We start from the raw sequence: 22,500 nt of genomic DNA, 5'->3' as shown, positions 1-22,500 counted from the left end.
TCGTTAACTGCAGAAGTTCTTTTATTGTATTTCACTTCTTCAAAACTTTGGAAAGTGATCATTTTGACCAAGAACAACTCAGGTGTGACTATTGTTTTACAACAATTTGAAATTGAAAACAATTTGAAAACAAGACCCCCAATAGTCAGTGTCTAAATTGAAAGCACATGTTTTTTTTTTGTTTGTTTTTTTTGTATCAAACCAGTAAAATGTAAACATTTGTTTTGTTTTGATTTTGGAACAATAATTAATTGTTTATATGAGTGTACTCACAACACAGCAATGCTATTCGATTAAAATTTAATTGCTTAGAGGAACACTACTACAAATTATTTTAGATTTATTACACTTCTGAGATGCAAAAGGGTTTAGTCTGTTATCATCTAAAGAGAGTTACCTGGTTTCACTATGACAATTTTACCACATTTCCTTACACATTTATAAAAACGTATCTTTTTATTTTTTGGTGGTTTTTATCCCATGAAATGGGAAATTTTCATAATCACCTGAGCTCCACCTTCTTCCCCTTTCATTCTGGGAAAACGTGTCAGCCGTTACACATATGACAGAATTTACATTTGCTTACCTCAGACGACTGAACAGAACTTCAGAGTAAAGCTCGCGAAACCAGCTGAAGAGAAGAGTTGTTTCCTCTGGTAAAGCAGTAAATATACTTACACTACATCTGAATACCTTAATACAAATGTGTATGTATGCATGTATGTATGTATGTATTTAGGTTTATAAAACAAAAATGTTAATGAATCAGTTTTCTTAATAATGAATTGGTCTGGCAATAAGGGGATTTATAATGGCTAGTAGGGCACTTATATGCCCTAGTATCTTGGGAATAGAGCATGTACTAAATGCCTTAAATGGAATTTTTTTTTTTTTTTTTTTTTTTTTTTTTGTCATTTACAGAAAATTTATTTTATTATATCATTTACATGCTTTGATTAAATATGATTTTGTGCACGTCAATTTCAGATCCTGAAACAAAAATGTCGACAGCTATACCCATAAATTCTTTTGTCATCCAGCTGCAACAACCAATACCAACAATAGCAGTGCGGACGGAAACGAATGCTCCTGCACCTGTTTATGTCCAACAAATATCAGGACTTTCACTTCATGGACTTGATACATTTCTAAAAGGCCAACCAAAAATTCTTGGGGTGAGAAATTTTTCATAAACCCAAATTATTTATTTATTTATTAATTGTATTTTTTTGCATGTTAGTGTGAGGTAAGAAAATTACACGAATCAGTTCTAAAGAAGGAGGGGTACACACATTAACAAAGCATAAGAATGCAGTAAAGACACAAATATGAGATTTATCATTTAGAGAGTAAAATTGTAAAATGCACAATGCTTTAGAAGCAAACTATCCAAAAACAATGGCATATCCACAAATGAGTATGTGAAATCATACAGTGAAAACTGCACACACACACACACACACACACACACACACACACGTACACACACACACATATATATATATATATGATACAATAAGAAGAACTGCAGGTGCAAAAAAAAATTATTGTACATTTAATACTGTTTTACTTTATAAAAGACTCTTTTCTGTTAATTAGAATGTACATTTGTCTTGTCCTACACAGACTGTCCAGATAATGATTGGTCTGATGACTCTCCTGTTTGGCATTGTGTCTACATTTCATGCAGAATCCTTCTTTGTCTTTATTGGTGCTCCTTACTGGGGATCTATCATCGTAAGAAATTATACAGTTTAGTATTCTGCCTTGTATAATACAAGCTACAGTAGGTAGTCAACCAAAAATGCCTATTACCGCCATGTGTACTGTACCTCCACTGCCAGGACATGACAGTAAATACAACCGTTTGAAAAAATCAATACCAGGCTGTCTATATTGCTCAGAACTGTACTACTTTATAAATTTAGATAAAATAATAAACTAAATTACAGGCAGCAATAATTATGTAGCATTCTAATATTTAATCATGACTATCTAATCATAATTAGTTAGAGTAAAATATTACCGAGGGGGTAGTGCTTAAGTGTGCTTACTTTTTACTTTATTGCAAGAATTTTAGATGATCACATGGTGTGCAATATTGCCATAAAATAAATAGAAAATGTGGATCATAATGGGAACATTAGGAGTGTCTTTTCTAACACAATAATTTGTTTATTTTTTCAGCATTGTGACCATATTAATACAGGTGCATCTAAAAAAAAATTATATCATCAAAAAGGTATTTTATTTTTTGTAATTTAATAAAAAAAAGTGAACTTTATTATTTTCTAGACCCATTGAACACAAACTGAAATATTTCAAGAGTTTTTTGTTGTTGTTATGGGAAAGACTACTGACTTGACAGTTGCCCTGAAGACATTCATCAACACCCTCCACAAGGAGGGTAAGCCACAGAAGGTCATTGCTGAAAGAGCTGACTGTTCACAGAGTGCTGTATCAAAATATATTCATAGAAAGTTAACTGGAAGGGAAAAGTGTGGTAGGACAAGCACAAGCAACAGGGATGACTACAGCCTTGGGAAGATTGACAGGAAGCGCTGATTCAAGAACTTTGGGAGAGCTTTACAAGGAGTGGACTGAAGCCGGAGTCAGCACATCAAGAGTCAACACACTCAGGAAAAGGGCTACAGCTGTCACATTCATAGAACCAAGCCACTCCTTAAACATCAGAAGCATTTCACCTGGGGTAAGGAGAAAAAGAACTGGACTGTTGCTCAGTGGTCCAAAGTTCTCTTTTCAGATAAAAACAAATTTACCATTTCATTTGGAAATCAAGGTCTGAAGACTGGAGAGGCACAGAATCCAAAGTCCAGCGTGAAGTTTTGAAGTCAGATATGATTTGGGGTGCCGTGACATCTGCTGGTGTTGGTCCATTGCGTCTTATCAAGTCCAAAGTCAGTGCAGCCACCTACCAGGAGATTTTGGAGCACTTTATGCTTCCATCTGCTTACAAGCTTTGTGGAGATGCTGATTTCATTTAACAGCAGGACTTTAGCACCTGGTCACCTTCAAAGTGGTTTGATGACCATAATATTACTGTGCTTGATTGGCCAGCCAACTCACCTGATCTGAACCTCACAGAGTGTCTATAGCAGGGGTTTCAAACTTACGGCCCACGGGCCGGAACAGGCCCGCCAGGGGGTTCAGTCCGGCCCGCGGGACAAACCTGCGATATGAAAAAAAATTCATTTTTGGCGGACCTAACAGCAGATGGTAGCACTGAGCTTCAGGGTCTGAGTGGCATTTGGTTCAATCAGTTTTCCCGCTTTTCTGTTGGCCCTGGCGCCCTCATAAGAGAAATGTCTTTGTCAAAAAAGAGAAAAGTGGACACAGTGTGTCGGATTTTTCAAGAAAAATGGACATCTTCCGATATGTTCACGGAGCTGAATGGGAAACCCGTGTGCCTGGTGTGCACACAGCAAGTTTCAGTTCTTAAGGAATATAATATTCAGCGCCACTATGATACTCAGCGTGGCGAATAATACACTGAGAAAACAAAAGATAAATGAAATGTTGGTAGGTCTGAGGAAACAGCAACATGTTTTCACTCGGAGCAGAAAGGCCAGTGATGCTGCAGTGAAAGCCAGCTTCCTAATTGCTACCGAAATAGCATTAGCATCAAAGCCGTACTGTGAGGGGGAGTTCGTCAAAAATTGCATGTTGAAGGCTGCCGAAATTGTATGTCCTGAGAAGTGACAAGCTTTTGCCAATATTAGCTTGACGAGAAATACCGTGGCAGACAGTATTTCGGAACTATCGGCAGATTTGGACAGTCAACTGACACGCAAAGTGGAGTCATTTCTGGCACTTTCTGTTGCAATTGATGAGAGTACCGATATTACGGATGTCGTGCAACTGGCCATATTAATTCGAGGAGTTGACGAGACCTTGACTGTCACAGAGGAGTTTCTTGAGTTGGTGCCTATGACCGACACCACAACAGCTGAGGACATTTTCTGCTCCGTTGTTGGAGCGCTGGACAGAGTCGGGGCGGACTGGTCCCGCGCAGTAAGCCTGGCTACAGATGGTGCGACGTCAATGATTGGAAAAAAGGCAGGTGTTGTGACAAAGTTCAGAGAGAAAGTACAAGCTGTAAATGGAGGGGGTGATTTTTGGACATTTCATTGCATTTTGCATCAAGAGGCATTATGCTGCAAGTCGTTAAAAATGGATCACGTCATGGAGGTGGTTGTCCGAACTGTTAATTTCAGCCGAGCCAGTGGGGAAACGTGGGGAAATCGGACATTTCATGGAGGGAAAAAGTAAACCTGTTAAGGAATTACAGTGGCACTATGGCTGCAGGACCTTGCATTTATGGTTGATATTACAGAGCACTTGAATAATCTGAACAAAAAGTTGCAAGGACACAAAAAAATTATAACACAGCATTATGACACCATACGTGCATTCAAGTTAAAGCTCACGTTATGGGAGACGCAGATGGCAAGCGATGACCCTGCTCATTTTCCCTGTCTAAGAGATGTGTGCACAGCAAGTGTTAATCCTGACATGAGACAGTACAAAGACAAGATTTCAGGGTTGCTGAGGGAGTTTGAGAAACAATTTCAGGTCTTTGGCGAGCTCGAGACAGAATTCGCAAATTATCTCAGTAAGGAACAATAATAAAACTAAACTTCGCTCAAAGCTCACACAAAAGCACTTAAATGAGATTCTAAAGTGGCTGCTACTCAGGACATGATGCCTGATATTGATGCACTTGTGCAGGCTAAAAGATGCCAAGTTTCAGGGGCAAATTGATAAAGTAAATTTGTTTACTTAAAAAAAAAAACAACAACATACAAATGTATAAATTTGCACATTTTACAAATACTTTATTTTTTTAAAAGCTGCCACTTAAGATTTTAAATGTGTGAAGTCAATTCATGTGTTCAGAATTGCTTTCCTAGAATTGGAAAATGGATTTTAAATAATTTCTATAGTTTGATGTTTAATTTATTTTAACATGCAGGACAGTGTTTTTAAGTTCCATAAAACTGTGACTAAATGTTTTGCGACATTGTACACTAACTGTGATCAGTTTTTATGCATAATGCACTTAAATAAATGTTAAACTGAGTTATAGTGTTGTTGAAATTGCACATACTACTTAGGTTGTTCATAATATATTTCGTAAAATGACAATTCATTTAATATAAAGATTTTTATAATTTACTTCTTTGTACTAAAACAAAGAAAAAAAGTGGACTTATTGTTAGTTCTATGTAATTTTGCTATGAGTTTACTGGTCTGGGCCCCTTGAGATCAGATTAAGCTGTATGCGGCCCCCAGACCAAAATGAGTTTGACACCCCTGGTCTATAGGGTATTGTGAAGAGGAAGATAAGTATTATCTGACCAACAATACAGAGGATTGCCCCAGTCCCTGCCTAAAAGTCTGGAACCCTATATCCTGCCTCGACCCAAAAATACTTGGGGAGATTTACAGTCATTTTAGTTGAAACGGTCATGAGGGTGCTCTGGAGGCGCAAGCACTACTGAGGAGTAGGCTCTGGAGGGCACTTTCAAGGAGCGGGCACAGGAGTGATCTCTGGACTGGATTCAGCGACTGGAGTGGTCACGGAAGTGAATTCCGGGGCTGGAGCCGACACTGGGGGGCACTAATGGGTTAGGAAGAGTAACCTGAGCCAACCATTTCTCCTCATCCTCCTCTTCTGATTATTGGTGAATAGGGTGGCCGACGGGCTTGACTTAGTTGTTGCCAGCTGGCTTGATTTTGTGGTGACGACTTCCATGCCGCGGGGGGTGGGGGGTGGTTTGGAGTTGGGTGGAGTTTAAAACACAACACTGTTTAAAATGACAACAAAACACAGAAGAAGGGGTGCTGTGTACTGTATCTGTTCCGGTATTCTGTCATGGCTCGCCTACTGTGGCAGAGACGAAGGAGCGGGGAAACCAAGGGGAATAACATCAACAGTCTTTATTCATCCAAATAACAAGGATTATAGCCAGGAACACACACGTAGACTGAGGGATTGATGAACAGTACCGGACAAAGAACTCAGATCAAAACACTCCTTAAGATCAGAACTTAATCAGGGGAAGATCAGACACATGGGGAGCAAAAACACACAAAACAGAACAAAGTCTGACAGGGGACGGTTAAACTTGTTACATTTTGCTGGTTACAAAGTTCAATGATTGTGTTCCCTGTGTGATTTTATGTATAAATCTGAAGCCAGTATTTAATTTCTGTGATTTGCACAGTTTTGGTGTACTTGTTGTTAGAGGGAACACAACGCAAACTAACAGTTTTGTCTTTTAATAATATCCATTTACTAACCCAATTCCAAAAATTTGGGATACTGTACAAATTGTGAATAAAAACAGAGTGCAATGATGTGGAAGTTTAAAATTTCAATATTTTATTCAGAATACAATATGGATGACATAATCAAATGTTTAAACTGAGAAAATGCATTATTTTTAAGGGAAAAATAAGTTGATTTTAAATTTGATGGCATCAACACATCTCAAAAAAGTTGGGACAAGGCCATGTTTACCACTGTGTGGCATCCTCTCTTCTTTTTATAACAGTCTGCAAACATCTGGGGACTGAGGAGACAAGTTGCTCAAGATTAGGAATAGGAATGTTGTCCCATTCTTGTCTAATACAGGCTTCTAGTTGCTCAACTGTCTTAGGTCTTCTTTGTTACATCTTCCTCTTTGTGATGCATCAAATGTTTTCTATGGGTGAAAGATCTGGACTGCAGGCTGGCCATTTCAGTACCTGGATCCTCCTTCTACGCAGCCATGATGTTGAAATTGATGCAGTATGTGGTCTGGCATTGTCATGTTGGAAAATGCATTGTCTTCCCTGAAAGAGACGATGTCTGGATGGGAGCATGTGTTGTTCTAGAACTTGGATATACCTTTCAGCATTAATGTTGCCTTTCCAGATGTGTAAGCTGCCCATGCCACACGCACTCATGCAACCCCATACCATCAGAGATGCAGGCTTCTGAACTGAACGCTGATAACAACTTGGGTTGTCCTTGTCCTCTTTAGTCTTGATGACATGGCGTCCCAGTTTTCCAAGAAGAACTTCAAATTTTGATTTGTCTGACCACAGAACAGTTTTCCACTTTGCCACAGTCCATTTTAAATGAGCCTTGGTCCAGAGAAAATGCATGCGGATTGTGTTCACCAACAATGTTTTCTGGAAGTATTCCTGAGCCCATGTTGTGATTTCCATTACATTAGCATTCCTGTATCTGATGCAGTCCGTCTAAGAGCCCGAAGATCACGAGCATCCAGTATGGTTTTTTGGCCTTGACCCTTACACACAGAGATTGTTCCAGATTCTCTGAATCTTTTGATGATATTATGCACTGTAGATGGTGATAACATCAAACTCTTTGTAATTTTTCTCTGAGAAAATACTTTCTGATATTGCTCCACTATTTTTCGTCGCAGCATTCAGGGGAATTGGTGATCCTCTGCTCATCTTGACTTCTGAGAGACACTGCCACTCTGAGAGGCTCTTTTTATACCCAATAATATTGCCAATTGACCTAATAAGTTGCAAATTGGTCCTCCAGCTGTTCCTTATATGTACATTTTACTTTTCCGGCCTCTTATTGCTACCTTCCACAACTTTTTTGGAATGTGTAGCTCTCATGAAATCCAAAATGAGTCAATATTTGGCATGATATTTCAAAATGTCTCACTTTCAACATTTGATATGTTATCTATATTCTATTGTAAATAAAATATAAGTTTATGAGATTTGTAAATTATTCCATTCCTTTTTTACTCAAAATTTGTACAGTGTCCCAATTTTTTTGGAATCAGGTTTGTATTTCTCTGAATGACAACTCTTGATTCACAAAGTTTACTTCCAAATGCTGAGATAAGGTGCAGTAAAATGTGTTAGATTATAAATGTAACCATGGTTCCTGAGAGGCAAAATGAGGCATCAGCTGATACTATGGGGAATGGCAAGCAAGTCTCTTAAACACAACAATCTTATGATACATATGGCGGTAAAAAGCTTTTTTCTGGTTGAGTATCATCTGTACATATTCCAGCAAAAGCCTCAGTATTTGTCCTTTTCTCTCCTCTCAGTACATTATTGCAGGCTCACTCTGCACCGCTGCAGAAAACAAACTTAATTCACCCTCCAGTTACTGTTTGGTAAGTACACAACACTTTTTATTTTTAAAGGGACAATAAGTAACTTTTTAGGTATTTTATTATCTAAAATCAATATTTGTATTCATAAATATGCCCTCAATGGTGTACAAGTACCTATGCCAATGTTTAAACTAATCCTCGTAAATGAAGAATTTATTATCTTTCTATACATGGGACGGGTAGGTCGACGGAGGCTTCCATGTAGTTCCGCCATCTTGCAAAACCATAATAGCAGAGAGGGACAAAAAGTACTAAGCCAACGCGTTTCCACAACGCGTTTTCGGTCAGAGCCAGAAACGCAGGTGCAGATCAGTGAGAGGCGCTTGAAACTGCACCGGCAAGTTTAAAAGTCTGGATTGCATTCTTATTATGGACCATACATATGCCGCGCCACAGGAGAAGAAAACATCGTCGCCAAAACAGTCAAAAATAGAACGTAAAAGGAAACGTGACCGTAGATTAGAGAAAACAAGAGTTAATGTCGGGTCTCACTGATCAGATCCCTAATCAGATCCCACTGATCCACTGCCTCTCTGTCCTCTCCGTCTCCCTCTTCCTCTCCCTATTGTTGGATCATCTGATGATGATATCTAACAATGCACATAATTCAGAAAATATAACGAATAAAGAAGACATAACTACTAATTACAATATTTCATGTTTTCCACAGTCAGTAATTCATACTGTAACATTCGTTTGTTTATGGTCATGTTGCAGTTTGTTTGAAATAACACACCTGTTCACCTGAAGGAAAACTCGACAAAGTGCTATTAGAAGACATCCTGTCAAAGCTTTTTGGTACATATCGCCTACCGTAGATGCAACACGCATTTGAAAAAGCGAGGCGCTGGAGAGCAAAATTAGTTTGAATGCAAAATACAATTTCACCACTAGATGGGAGTAATTCCTACTTACTGTCCCTTTAAGGGTCCAATCACCTGAAGTGCTGGAACAATATTGTGTTTGCACTGATTTTCTTGTTTCTGAAAATCAAAAACATACATTAAATTGCATGAAAATTTTACCTACTGAAATACTTTAACACCATAACTGTAGGATTGGTAAAAAAAATCAAGTGTAGCGTTAGTTCTGGCAGGTCACGTTGATCAAGCCATTCAGATCATCTAAAGGCGGGCGTACACAGTGGGATTTTTGTTGTCGTATGAATTTGCATGCGATTTTTTTCAATCGTATGGAAATCGTGTATGCTCGTATGGTCGTGGCTTGTATCATGTGCGAGGAATTAAGAGCCGAGCAGAGTGCCTTACAAGCACTTCCCGGACCTCCCGATCATTTTTTTTTAAACATGTCTAAAAAGTTTGTGAGCTATTCGTTTGAATTCGTGACGTGTGTGGTTGAACGAGACGATTTGTTGATCTATTTGAAATTGACCAATAACGAACTAGGAAAACCACAAAAGAAGAAAGACAAAGATGGCAGCGCCTCGGCGAATGTGGACTATTGACCAGGAGGATAAACTCGCTAAACTCTGGCAGGAACAGCGAGCGCTGTATGAGGTTTCTAGCAGCGTGTACCATGCTTTTTAATTCTCTCTCTCTCTTTCTCACACACACACTGTCAGGTTCTTGGTAAGGGAGGAACTCAGGTGCAGACAGGGATTCTCAAACAAAGGGTTTATTACAAAAAGGGGAAACAAAAGCCCACGAGGGGGAAAACACGGAGCAAGGTAAAGACTAAATAACTAAAACAGGACTGGACTGACAAGATAAACAAGGACTCTAAATACTAACTATAAACAAACACTCACGGTAATACAAACACTTCTTAAGGAACAATCACAGAGTGGAACAATCACAATCACAGGTACAATCACAATGACAATGAACCGACGCAAGACAGAGCACACTAGGAGATCTAAATAGGGGTACTAATCAAGACACGACAGGTGTTACAGATAGGACAATCAAGACACGACTAGGTTAACAAGGGGGGCGGGGCAAGGGAACGAGACAACACAAGCACATGGCCCAAAGACAAGGCCATGCGCTTGTACACAAAACATGGGTCTGTCATGATCCTGCCTCAAGACTAGGAAAAATCAAGGACACGAGGGCAGAATCATGACAGAACCCCTCCCTTAAGGAGCGGCTTCCAGACGCTCCTGAAGGGAACATCAAACATGGGACATGACTGACATGACAGACTGGGACACAGACACAAACCAGCAAGACATGACAAATAACAACAAAGGCAAACATGAGTACACAACGGCAGGGTTAGGGTGACAAATCAAAAAAAACAAACAGGGAAGGGGAGGGGGCGGGACCACAAAGTTCATGGGGGACAGACCAGGGCGGGTGGGAGGGGTAGGAATCTTAGGAGGACAGGACGAAGGCTGACGACGGGGGGTACGGGCAGGTCTGGGTGGTGAGGGGCGGGGAGGGGTCTCGGGACAACTGACAGGGGACATGACAGGAGCAGACAAGGGACGCGGGGCAACACTTACGGAACGCGGGGCAAGACTTACGGGACGCGGGGAGACGACAGCTGGACACGGGGGGACAACATCTACTGGACACGGGACGACAACATCTACTGGACACGGGACATCTACTGGACACGGGGGGACAACAGGACACGGGACATCTACGGGACACGGGGCCACATCAACAGGATACATGACTTCATCAGCAGGACACGGGGCAACACTCACGGGACACGGGGAGACGACATCTACGGGACACGGGGAGACGACATCAGGACACTCGGGATTTCTGGGGACAGGGTCTGAGGACAAGACAGGACTGACGGGGACTTCTAGGATACGGACAAGACTAGACAAATAATCAGAAAAGGCTTTAGCCGCTAAGACAATTGGCATCTCCTTACGAGATGAGATACACTGAACTAAAGTCTTTGCTGCAGAGTCGGCCGCGGCACTCTCCTGCGCTCTCACGACTGCCGACTTCCATACTGCCCTCTTCTTTGCCGGCTCGGGCACGCCAGCGCCCACCGCTGCTGGCTTGGACACGCTCACCGCTGCTGGCTCGGGCACGCCAGCGCTCCTCGCTGCTGGCTCGGGCACGCTCACCGCTGCTGGCTCGGGCACGCTCACCGCTGCTGGCTCGGGCACGCTCACCGCTGCTGGCTCGGGCACGCCAGTGCTCTCCGCTGCTGGCACGGGCACGTCAGCGCTCTCCGCTGCTGGCACGGGCACGCCAGCGCTCTCCGCTGCTGGCACGGGCACGCCAGCGCTCTCCGCTGCTGGCACGGGCACGCCAGCGCTCTCCGCTGCTGGCACGGGCACGCCAGCGCTCTCCGCTGCTGGCACGGGAGGAGACAGGGTCACAGGACCGGCAGGCCCCCTCTTCCTCCTCTTCCTCCTTGGGCGCGGTGCAGAGGCCACAGCTGGGTCAGAGGCGGGTTGGGGGAGTTTGGTCTCGGGCAGGGCAGTCTCGGACGCCGAAGACTCAGAAGTTGACTCCCATGAAAACCGTCTCCCTCGTTTCATGGGGAGACTGCTGGCTGAGGAGGGCACCTCAGGACTCTGGGAGGGGCTTGCCTGACCCCCCAGGGTTGCCACGGCCAGGACACGACCCTCCGGGATCGCCGGCAGCTGGGTAGGTGGGGACCTCTGGGGCTCCTCCTCTCGCCCGCTCACTCCGGAACGACCTCCCCTGGTCCCCCGGAACACCACAAGGCGAGAGCCCTCAAAACAATCTCGCTGGCTGGCTGATGCCATCCAGCATTGCCTCCTGTCTGCTGAGTTCCTTTGTGGTCGGTTCATTCTGTCAGGTTCTTGGTAAGGGAGGAACTCAGGTGCAGACAGGGATTCTCAAACAAAGGGTTTATTACAAAAAGGGGAAACAAAAACCCACGAGGGGGAAAACACGGAGCAAGGTAAAGACTAAATAACTAAAACAGGACTGGACTGACAAGATAAACAAGGACTCTAAATACTAACTATAAACAAACACTCACGGTAATACAAACACTTCTTAAGGAACAATCACAGAGTGGAACAATCACAATCACAGGTACAATCACAATGACAATGAACCGACGCAAGACAGAGCACACTAGGAGATCTAAATAGGGGTACTAATCAAGACACGACAGGTGTTACAGATAGGACAATCAAGACACGACTAGGTTAACAAGGGGGGCGGGGCAAGGGAACGAGACAACACAAGCACATGGCCCAAAGACAAGGCCATGCGCTTGTACACAAAACATGGGTCTGTCATGATCCTGCCTCAAGACTAGGAAAAATCAAGGACACGAGGGCAGAATCATGACACACACACACAATGCATGTGGTTCTCCATAGACATAACAGTTTTCTATACTGTACAAACTGAATATTCTATCTGCATACACTACCAATATCCATTACGGAAAAATGCATGTTTAAAATTTCAGTTAAACACTGTTTAGTATTTTTTGGCATTGGGTTTACGAGGGTACAGGAAGTGAACTCATAAACCATGTTTACATTGAAATACCCATGTCATTATAGATATTTGTGTCCCCATAAACCATAAACAAGAACACACACACACTAGGGTGACCAGACGTCCCGGTTTCCTGTTGCTGAAAAAGAACCTGTGTGTAGGAAACAGTCACGGCTCGTATCAATATTTTATATGCAGTTATGAGAGAGGGAGAGCACTTATATTAGACGCGTTCGACTTGAAGCAGCGCTGCACAGAATGATCACTTTTATGACATCAAAGTACCGTGAGAGTGATTCGAATGCATTGGATCCGTGTGGTCACTTATCGCGGTACTTTAATGTCATACAGTGATCCTTGTGTACAGCGCAGCTTCAAGTCGAACATGCCTATCAACTTCGTGTGATTGCTTCGGAAATCGGCAGGTCGTAAAATCGTGTCGTACGAGCTTCCGACCATCCAAATTCGCAGCGTGTACACCCGCCTTTAGTGTAAATGTTTAATGTGAGTTCACCTACAAAACATATCTTATGATCATGTCTTAAGACAAGTGTACAGAGATGTTTTGACCTTGGCGTATTTGCTGTAGCCTAATTCAGCTAACCATTCAGCTAAGATTGGCTGGATATTGCTGTAAAAAATAACATTATATAGTAATAATAGTAAAAAATATTTATTGCAGTTGTATTACTAAGTAAAAAATATTTATTGCAGTTGTATTACTAAATAATCGACATAAGGTGTTGGTGCTTGGACCCTGATTAATATTTTATGTCAAGTCATTTATTTTTTATTACACTCCATAAACCTTTACATCTACGTTAACACAACGTGTTAAATAACTTCATTCTGGTTTTCTGCCGATAGGTGAATGGTTCACTTGGACTGAACATCATCAGTACTTTAACCGCAGGCATTGTACTTATTTTAATTTCACTGGATTTGACACAAAGACCATTCTACACTGGCCAGTACACATGCTGCAACAATTATACATGTTATGGTACAGGAGAGTATGAGGTATGTCATAAGCTTTTATATTCATATTTATATTTGTAGTAAAATCATTGTGTGGTCAGTACACTTATCAGAAGTCAAGCCTTAATCTGTAATTTTTCATCCAGTCTTTTTCTCAAACATTTCAGAAGTAGTTTATAGATCTCTTACTATTATTTATCATTTACAATAAAATATTAATATTATACATTAACTGTAAACATAGCTCAGTTTGATCAATAAATATATTACCACATGAACCTTAAGAATAATAGATTTTTTAACTATTGAGCAGCCAGTGAAGCTGTTTGAGTACTAATTATCAATTATTATTATCTGTGCTAATGTTGTTTTTTCTCTCAGACTCTCTTTAAGGGATTCAATGTTGTGTTACTGTTATTCACCATCCTTCAGTTTATCATCTCCATCTGTCTGTCGGCGTTTGCTTGTAAAGTCTCCTGTTGCTGTTGTCCTCCTGAGGTGAGTGGTGTATCAAGTCAGGGGTTCCCAAGCTTTTTTGTCATCTGAATCACTCAGATATATGCATATATACATAATGGAAATCCAGGTGCTTCTCAATAAATTAGAATGTCGTGGAAAAGTTCATTTCAGTAATTCAACTCAAATTATGAAACTTGTGTATTAAGTAAATTCAGTGCACACAGGCTGAAGTAGTTTAAGGCTTTGGTTCTTTTAATTGATGATTTTGGCTCACGTTTAAGAAACTTGGGTTCACATTTTACAAGAACCAACTAACACTATAGTTAAAATACAAAAAATTCTTCATTCTTAAATGTTCAAAACCCCTAGGCTTGTAAAGTATGATTCTGTCCACAAAAATGCTGGAAATTATGTGAATGTATGAATTGTGTGAAATTATTTTTTTACAAATTCAGACGAAAGCATGTTTCCACACCAGGATATATCAGAACTTTTGCTTTTTTCAATTCCATTTGAAGTACAATGAAGTTTATACAACATTTTTTATTTTCCCAAAGGTGCCGTTAGTTCCACAAGTTTTAACTCCACAGCCCTCTGATTTCAGAACCAATAATTCCCATGATCTTAACAGTTCAGAGGTAAGAGAAGCTTGAAAATAATGCATTATCAGACTTTAGTATTTAGTTTCTATGTACTGGAAATGTGTAAAGCACTCTGTAATGGGTGAAATAATTGTTTAAAAAGCATTCAATAAGCAAGGAAGCTGATAATATTAATATTAATATTTTTTTTCTTGTTTTTTAGGAGATACCTGTGGTCAGCAGCTCCTCCATGAACAACCGTCATGAAGAACCTGAATACACTAATTGTGAATAAATGTTAATTCTAGAAACACATGGGTTTCCCAACGATTTCCTGTCCATTACCTTTAATGTCTTTTCATCACTTTATCAGATAATAATTGGATTTTCTTTAAATGTGTGTAAACAAAAACTTTACTTTCTTTAGTTTCAAGAAAGTTGCATTATCATCATTGAAATTAGATAGATTGTTTTGAACAACTGTAATTGCTTAAAACATTATAATATGTAAGAATAAAGTATACAGAAGGATAAATGTGTTAACTCATGTTTTAATTAAAACAGAAGAAAATGTTTCTTTAACAAGACTGATAGAACTGTGACATTAACTACTCAAAATAGTCTTACTTTTTTGCTTTAACAAAATTAAACCAATACAAACATAGATATAGAACAGAATTCTGTAATAAAGCGAGCACTGTCAGCTTGTTTGGGAATGTAGTGAGTGTCTGTAAATGATGTAAAATAAAGTTTTTATTTACATTGCCAGATACCCAGAAATGTATATCAATATTTATAGGGATAGTTCACCCAAAAATCTAAATGATGTCATTAATAATTCACCCTCATGTCTTTGCTCAAGAATGAGTCAATTTTTTTTTAATTATCTGTCTCGGCTCGTTGTTCATCTTCAGTTCTCTCTTCACAGCAGTTCAGTCAGTGTACTGTTTGAGTACATGAATTACTCCGGGATATTGGTTTGTTTGAACTCAGAGGCAGTGTCAGGCACATTAAAAAAGTTAACAGCTTAAGTCATTTGTGGATTAATGCATATTGGAGACGCCGTTTAAAACGATTAAAACTAACCGTTTAAAACGATTCAGTTCGATTTGGTGAACTGGTTCAAAAAGATCCGGTTACATCGAATGAATGATATCTTCGCAAACAAGATTTCACAAACTGCTTTGTTTTGGACTCTCTCACAACAGACACAGAAGAGAAGACAATGCTGAATGAAGTCATAGTTTTTGCTATTTTTGGACCAAAACGTATTTTCGATGCTTGTCTCTGATGTCACATGGACTCCTCTGATGATGTTTTTGTTATATTTCTGGACATGGACAGTATACCATACACACAGCTTCACTGGAGGTACTGAGATCTCTCGGGCTAAATCTAAAATATCTTAAACTCTGTTCCGAAGATAAAAGGAGGTCTCACAGGTTTGGAACGACACAAGGGGGAGTTATTAATGACATAATTTAGTTTTTTGGGTGAACTATCCCTTTAAGATGTCCAGAAGCCTCTAAATGCCACAGTATACCATCATAGATGGTTTCAATGGCAACAACATAAACAAACGTTACTGCGCAAGCATGCTTTTGTGGCCCTAACTTAACTTCCGGTTGACTTCCAAATAGAAACAATAACAATAGCTAAATGGTCCCTCTAGAGTAGAATATTTTAGATAACAAGCCAAATATGTTTGCAGCGTGAATATGAAGTACTTTCTAAAAATGCTAATTCATTTTTTTCCCAGTGGAGATGTTTTAAAGTGGGAGAAACAGGTTTCCCAGGTAACAGCTGTACACACAGCAGTGCTGAGCTCACAAAAACTGCTTTTATCAAGCATATAACATGAAAGATGAAATGAAAATTACATAGAAAATTCTGTAGACTAATTAAAGACAGTCTTCCTTCAGAAATACAGTGAAATAAAAACACCCGCACCTAGTTTAGATTTTTAAATGTGCAGTACGTGCTCATGTTTATTCAACGAAGCCTTTGGAAAACCATTTTTGATATTGTAAGTGCCACAAATGAATAAATGTATCGGAAACACATCCCACAGCACAACCACTTGGGCCCAACTTCTGTTTGTTGATGGCGCCAGACTGATAAACAAAAACAGACCCGAAGGTAACTTAGGGCCAGGTGCCTGATGAAACCATCTATAAGAATTTCTCTCAAGGAACCACAGTTGCACTCTTGCATCGACATTGTTAACAGGCAGTGATTTTTTGTCAATCCAGACTTCGTTTGGGCTCTACCATTCATAGAAAGTCTTCTGTGCATACTTCTAAGTACTTCACATACTTCTATACATCCATACTTGTAAGGATGTCTCAACAGATAAAGAAAAAATAAAGAAAAAAGGAGGGGGTTGGGAAGAAAACAAAAAAGAAAAATATTGAATATCACACCAATTTTGTATGTTTTGTTACAAGACTCATAAAATTGAGAGTAAAAAGTACTTCAAGTCTCATCCCTATTTTCCATTTTGCATATTATCTCAGAAACAAAGATGAAACCTTGATGACAAAAAGATACTACTGTAGATACTCCACTAGATACTCAAGTTGTCCACCACGCCGCCGGGAGTCCAGAATCTTGTAGGCAGCTCCATCGTCAAGGAAGAGTGGTAGGGGGGTTTTGGCTATGCCAGGCTCTGTGGAGGGAGAAACAGAAGGACGGTAAGGTTTGAGAAGTGAGACATGGAAAGTGGGTTGGATCCGGTACTCAGGTGGAAGGTGGAGTTTGAAGGTGACCGGATTGATCTGCTCGGTGATGGTGAACCGGCCAATGAACCTGGGACTTAACTTGTGGCATGGTAGGCGCAGGCGGATGTCACTGTTTGACAGCCAGACCTTCTGTCCAGGTTGGTATGCCGGAGCGTCTGAGCAGCGCAGGTCTGCTGTCATCCTGCTCCTACGTAGGGCCCGTTGCAGTTGGTGGTGGGCCACGTCCCAGACCCTCTCACTTTCTCGGTACCTGTAGTCGACCGATGGAATGTCCGAGGGTTCTCCTGACCATGGGAAGAGTGGTGGTTGGTAGCCGAGCATGCACTGGAATGGAATGAGTCCGGTGAAAGGCTGTCGTAGAGAGTTCTGTGCGTACTCGACCCACCCTAGGAACTGGTTCCAAGAGTCCATGGCAGAAGATACGCAGGAAGTGGCCGATCTCCTGTGTCTTCCTCTCTGTCTGCCCGTTAGATTGGGGATGGTAACCAGAGGAAAGGCTGATGGCCACACCTAGGAGTGAGTGGAAGGCCCTCCAAATCCGGGAGATGAACTGGGGGCCTCTGTCGGAGATGATGTCTTCGGAATGCCAAAGTATCTGAAGACGTGATTTAACATTAGCTCGGCCATTTCCATGGCCGTGGGTAGACCTTTTGGGGGGAGAAGATGACATTATTTAGAGGACCGGTCAACTATATTAAGGACACATGTGCTGTTATAAGAGGGAGGCAGATCCGTGATGAAGTCCACCCCTAGGTGTGACCACGGGTGGTTCGGGACGGGCAGAGGGAGGAGCATGCCTGATGGTATGTGGCATGGACTTTTTGAAATAGCGCAGTCTTTACATCCGTGCACGTACTTTCTGATGTCCAATGCCATATTGGGCCACCAGAAGCGTTCCCTCAGCAGCGACAGGGTTTAATTGAACCCTGGGTGGCCAGTGCCAAGAGAAGTATGTGCAGAGTGGAGGAGTGGAGTGTTCCGTGTCCTGGGGATGTATTGCAGTGTTGGAGGAGTGATTGGAGGAGTGCAGGGTCTCGGTCAACCAGTTGATAGGACTGACGATTACCTTATCGGAAAGTATTGTTTCGGGTTCTTCCAGGCTTTCCATAAGGGTGTGACACCGGGACAGAGCGTCTGCCTTGATGTTGTTGGCCCCTGGTCTATACGAGATGGAGAAGTTGAAGCGGGTGAAGAATAGCGCCCAGCGGGCCTGTCTTGGATTTAGTCTCTTAGCTATGTGTAGATACTCTAGATTTTTATGGTCTGTGAGAACTAGGAAAGGGTGTTTGGCTCCCTCCAGTCAATACCTCCACTCCTCTAGCTTTCGGTTACCGATGTCGTAGTTGACCTCTGCCAGGTTGAGCTTATGGATGGACCTCTTCTACTCCATGGGTTGAGGCATCAACTTTGATGATGAAGGGCCGATTGGGGTCAGGATGTACCAGGAGTGGAGCGTTAGTGAAAGCCTCTTTGAGAGAGTTGAAAGCTTCCGTGGCCGCAGGGGTCCAGGTCAGAGACTTGGGCATATTACAAAGGAGAATGGTAAGTGACAGCGTCCACCTTCCCCTCGTCCATCCAGATGCCACTGCTGTCGATGTAATATCCAAGGAACTGCACTGAGGGCTGATGGATCGAGCATTTCTCGGCTTTGAGGTACAGGTGAAAGGCCCTCAGCCGTTGCAGGACCTCCGCAATATGGCGACGATGTTCCGCTAAGCTCCGGGAGTAAATGAGGATGTCATCAATGTAGACGAGAACGAACTTGTGGCGGAACTCCCAGAGTACCTCATGGATGAAATCCTGGGCCCTCATTTATCAATGGTGCGTACGGACAGATTTGTGCGTAGTGAGTGCGTAAGAACAATTTCACGCAAAGTGTGGGATTCACCAAGTTGTACTTATACGTAGAAATGTGTGTAAATATAAGCACACCTCTGAGCATGCTTACGCAGATAATCTAGTGGTAGAATAGCGACACTACACATAAAAAGCATTTAAGAGTGTCACAGTAAGCATTAAGCGATCCACATATGTCCTGTGTTTCCTTTAAAACACTCAATTTATAATTTGTCTAGTTTTAAACACGATGCTTAATTGGTGTCAAACCCTATGAAAGACAGATGTGAAATATATTTGTCTCAGTGCAATGGCTTATCTTGCATTATTGGCAAACAATGCGCTCCGCAGAGAGCGTGTTTTCCAAGATCGCGCTGATCTGCTTGGCGAGAGTACAGAGTGGCTTCTAAGTAGGTACCGCTTTCCCAAAAATGTACTGCTGGATTTGTGTCGTGATTTAGGACCAGTGTTGGAGAGAGAAACAAATCGCACGAAAGCCATTCCCGTGCACATCCAACTCCTGTCCACCCTTGGATTTTTAGCTACTGGCACATTTCAGCGTGACGTTGGAGACATATGTGGTATATCCCAGCCATCAGTGAGTAGGATCATGCTGGCAGTGTTGGATGCAATTATTTCCTTCGCCCCAACCTACATCCAGTTCCCTTATCGAAATCCTCAACAAGCCGCAATAAAACGGGACTTTCATGCCATTGCTAGATTCCCAAACATAATTGGAGCTATAGACTGCACCCACATCGCCATAAAAGCACCATCAACCAACGAATTTAATTATGTAAATAGAAAAGGGTTTCATTCTGTTTACGTGCAAATAATTTGTGATGCAAATTTGTTATTAAACGTCGTTGCGCGGTGGCCTGGAGGAACACACGACTCGTTCGTTCTGCAGAATAGCTCTGTGGGTGTGCATCTCCAAGAAGGCGCTGTTGAGGATGGCTGGCTCATTGGTGAATTTAAGGCTACAACACGTCTAAATGCTATTGTAGGGCTATGTACAATTACTTAAAACTATTTCATCATTAGGTGATCAAGGTTACCCGCTAAAGCCATGGCTAATGACCCCCCTAACCAACCCGAGTACTGAGCAGGAACAGGCGTACAACCGTGCCCATGCGCGCTCAAGGAGCACAGTTGAGCGCGCAATAGGCCTGCTGAAAGGACGATGGCGGTGTCTGTCAAGCACGGGAGGGACACTGCAGTATCACCCAGAAAAAGCATGCAAAATCATCATGGCTTGCAGTGTGCTACACAACTTGGCCATCAGACAGGGCATCCCTCTGCAGGAACCCCCAAGACCAGACGGCCCTATGCCCGATGCAGTGCCCCTGCCACCTCCTAATGCCACTGGCATTCAGACAAGACAGAGGATCATACAGACATTTTAGGTAAGTCTGGCCATTGGTCGAGTGCAGAAACATTACAGCGATTTCATTTTGTGTTTTGCAGCTTTGTGGAAACAAATAACGGAAATCACATTAGTTAGCGGTTTATGGTTTATTAGCAATTGTATTTGTGCAAGAGGCAATCTGTTTCAGAGACTCGTTGATTTGAATCAATACATTCGTTATGTTGCTCAGTTGATCCTTTAGGTCATTAATAGATTTTGTGGTTTCCTCTTGATTTTGTAGCACCGCCTCACTCAGCACTCTTGGCGCACGGTGCATGGAAGGGGCAATGGATGGGCCCGGCTCCTCAAGCTCCTCAGGCACAACGGGTGTCGCTATTAAGGAAACACATGTTCACATTAATTTAATTGAGTTTATCCTATGAATGATTTCATTAAAAGTTTACAAATTGAAATAAAATGTATGAAAACACAATATCCTATTCCAGTTGGTTTATTTTACCTTCACTTTGGGTGTTAGATGGCCCGGATTGTTCTGTCGCAAGAGCATCAGTGTCACCGTCCTTAGTAATCTCGGACAGAGCAGTGTCTCCGATGATGCAGGCTATGTGGTTGTCCAATGGGGAAAGTTCCGTTGTTGTCTGTCCTCCTCCAGTGCTGTGACACGTTTTTTAGCCAATACTATAATATCTGCAATAGTCCTGAACTTAAGAGCATATTCATTGACAGACATTTTTTCCTGTTTTAAATTGTAAAGCTTCTCGCAAAAAGAAGAATCCCATGCCGGTCTGCCAGTAACTTTTCGGAAATGGCACTGGAAGCATGCGTGGCACACCCCAACATGAAATACGTCTCTTACAAATCTGGAACGCAGTCATTCTTTGAAGTATCGATACTAATAAATTTAGGAATCGTGAGGTTTTTAATTTCCGAGAATCACGATACTTTTGAAGTATCGGTGTATTGTGCAACCATAGCTAGAATAAGACTGTATAACAGGATTATTTTGTGTCCAAATACAATCGACCCACTGAAGCACTTTACCTTGGCGTTGAGATATCAGCAAGCCCATTTTCGATTGTTCAGTGGGGTATAAGTTCGGTTGCATCTCCAGGAACAGTTAGGCCATGGGACTGACATGCACAGCAGGTGAGGAAGTGGTGGTGTTGTCAGCGGAAGTGCTCACAGGTGATGGGGATGCCAGAAGAGTAGTGAGGGTGCAACGCAAAGCTTCAACAAGGTCCCAGAAGGAGTCCGTGAGGCTCATGCTTGTGCCGATAGGTCTTGGTCCGGTCTTCAGTTACGGTAAGCAAAGACAGGAGGATGTAATAACAGGAGAACACGGTTTATTGGGGCACAAGCAGAGGAACGGGAAGTGCACAGTGAGGTAATGGTGCTGGAGGTAGCAGTGATGAATGGACCCGTTGGTGAAGAACACAAGATGCTGGAGGTAGTGGACACACACACACACACACACACACACACACGCACACGATGGAGACTTGGAGATACTGGAGATTGCTGGAGAGAGGTAAGCAGAGAGATAGGTTAGTCCTTAGAGTAAGCATGCAGGTAAGACCTTGTTGCAAACAAGACCGGACGTTGACTGGGAGCATATGTGTGGTTTTTATGGGTAGTGATGATTGCCGGTGGAAGAGGAGCAGGTGGGAGTGATTAGTACTCAGGTGAGGGAGTGCGCTGTGATTGGTTGGTTATGGAACCTGGCGTGCCTGTTACAGCACCAAATGTCTCTTGCTATATGCTATCATACTGGTGTTAACATGTATTTGTATTTTATTTATTTACCTAGCTTTAGACCTGGTGGCAGTGAAAGAGGAGAGTCGAGATCTGAATGAAATGGAAGAGAAAGATCAGTATGAGAAACATTGTGATTTCATAACCGAGAAAAATCACAGACTGAAAAGTCTTCCTCTCAAAAAAGAGCTC

General features: G+C 41.9%; 1 protein-coding gene across 3 annotated transcripts; it reads left to right on the top strand.

The window, feature by feature from the left end:
• The first annotated feature begins 587 nt into the window (after positions 1–587).
• LOC127956059 (membrane-spanning 4-domains subfamily A member 4A-like) lies at positions 588–17,037 on the top strand. Of its 3 annotated transcripts, XM_052553824.1 has the most exons (8): positions 588–656; positions 988–1,175; positions 1,627–1,737; positions 8,109–8,177; positions 13,460–13,612; positions 13,952–14,068; positions 14,587–14,667; positions 14,834–17,037. In XM_052553824.1, exons 2-8 carry the CDS (start codon positions 1,002–1,004, stop codon positions 14,903–14,905), a joined length of 777 nt encoding a protein of 258 aa, XP_052409784.1. In that variant the 5' UTR covers positions 588–656; positions 988–1,001; the 3' UTR covers positions 14,906–17,037. The 3 variants fall into 3 exon arrangements, with proteins under 3 accessions (XP_052409784.1, XP_052409786.1, XP_052409785.1); XM_052553826.1 differs by lacking the exon at positions 1,627–1,737; XM_052553825.1 differs by lacking the exon at positions 588–656 and having other exon boundaries at positions 983–1,175.
• The last annotated feature ends 5,463 nt before the right edge of the window (positions 17,038–22,500 follow it).

Source organism: Carassius gibelio, chromosome B4 (genome assembly GCF_023724105.1).
Source record: "Carassius gibelio isolate Cgi1373 ecotype wild population from Czech Republic chromosome B4, carGib1.2-hapl.c, whole genome shotgun sequence".
NCBI lineage: Eukaryota > Metazoa > Chordata > Actinopteri > Cypriniformes > Cyprinidae > Carassius > Carassius gibelio.
Note: the sequence above shows the minus strand (reverse complement) of the source record. Positions and strands in the feature narration are given on the sequence as shown.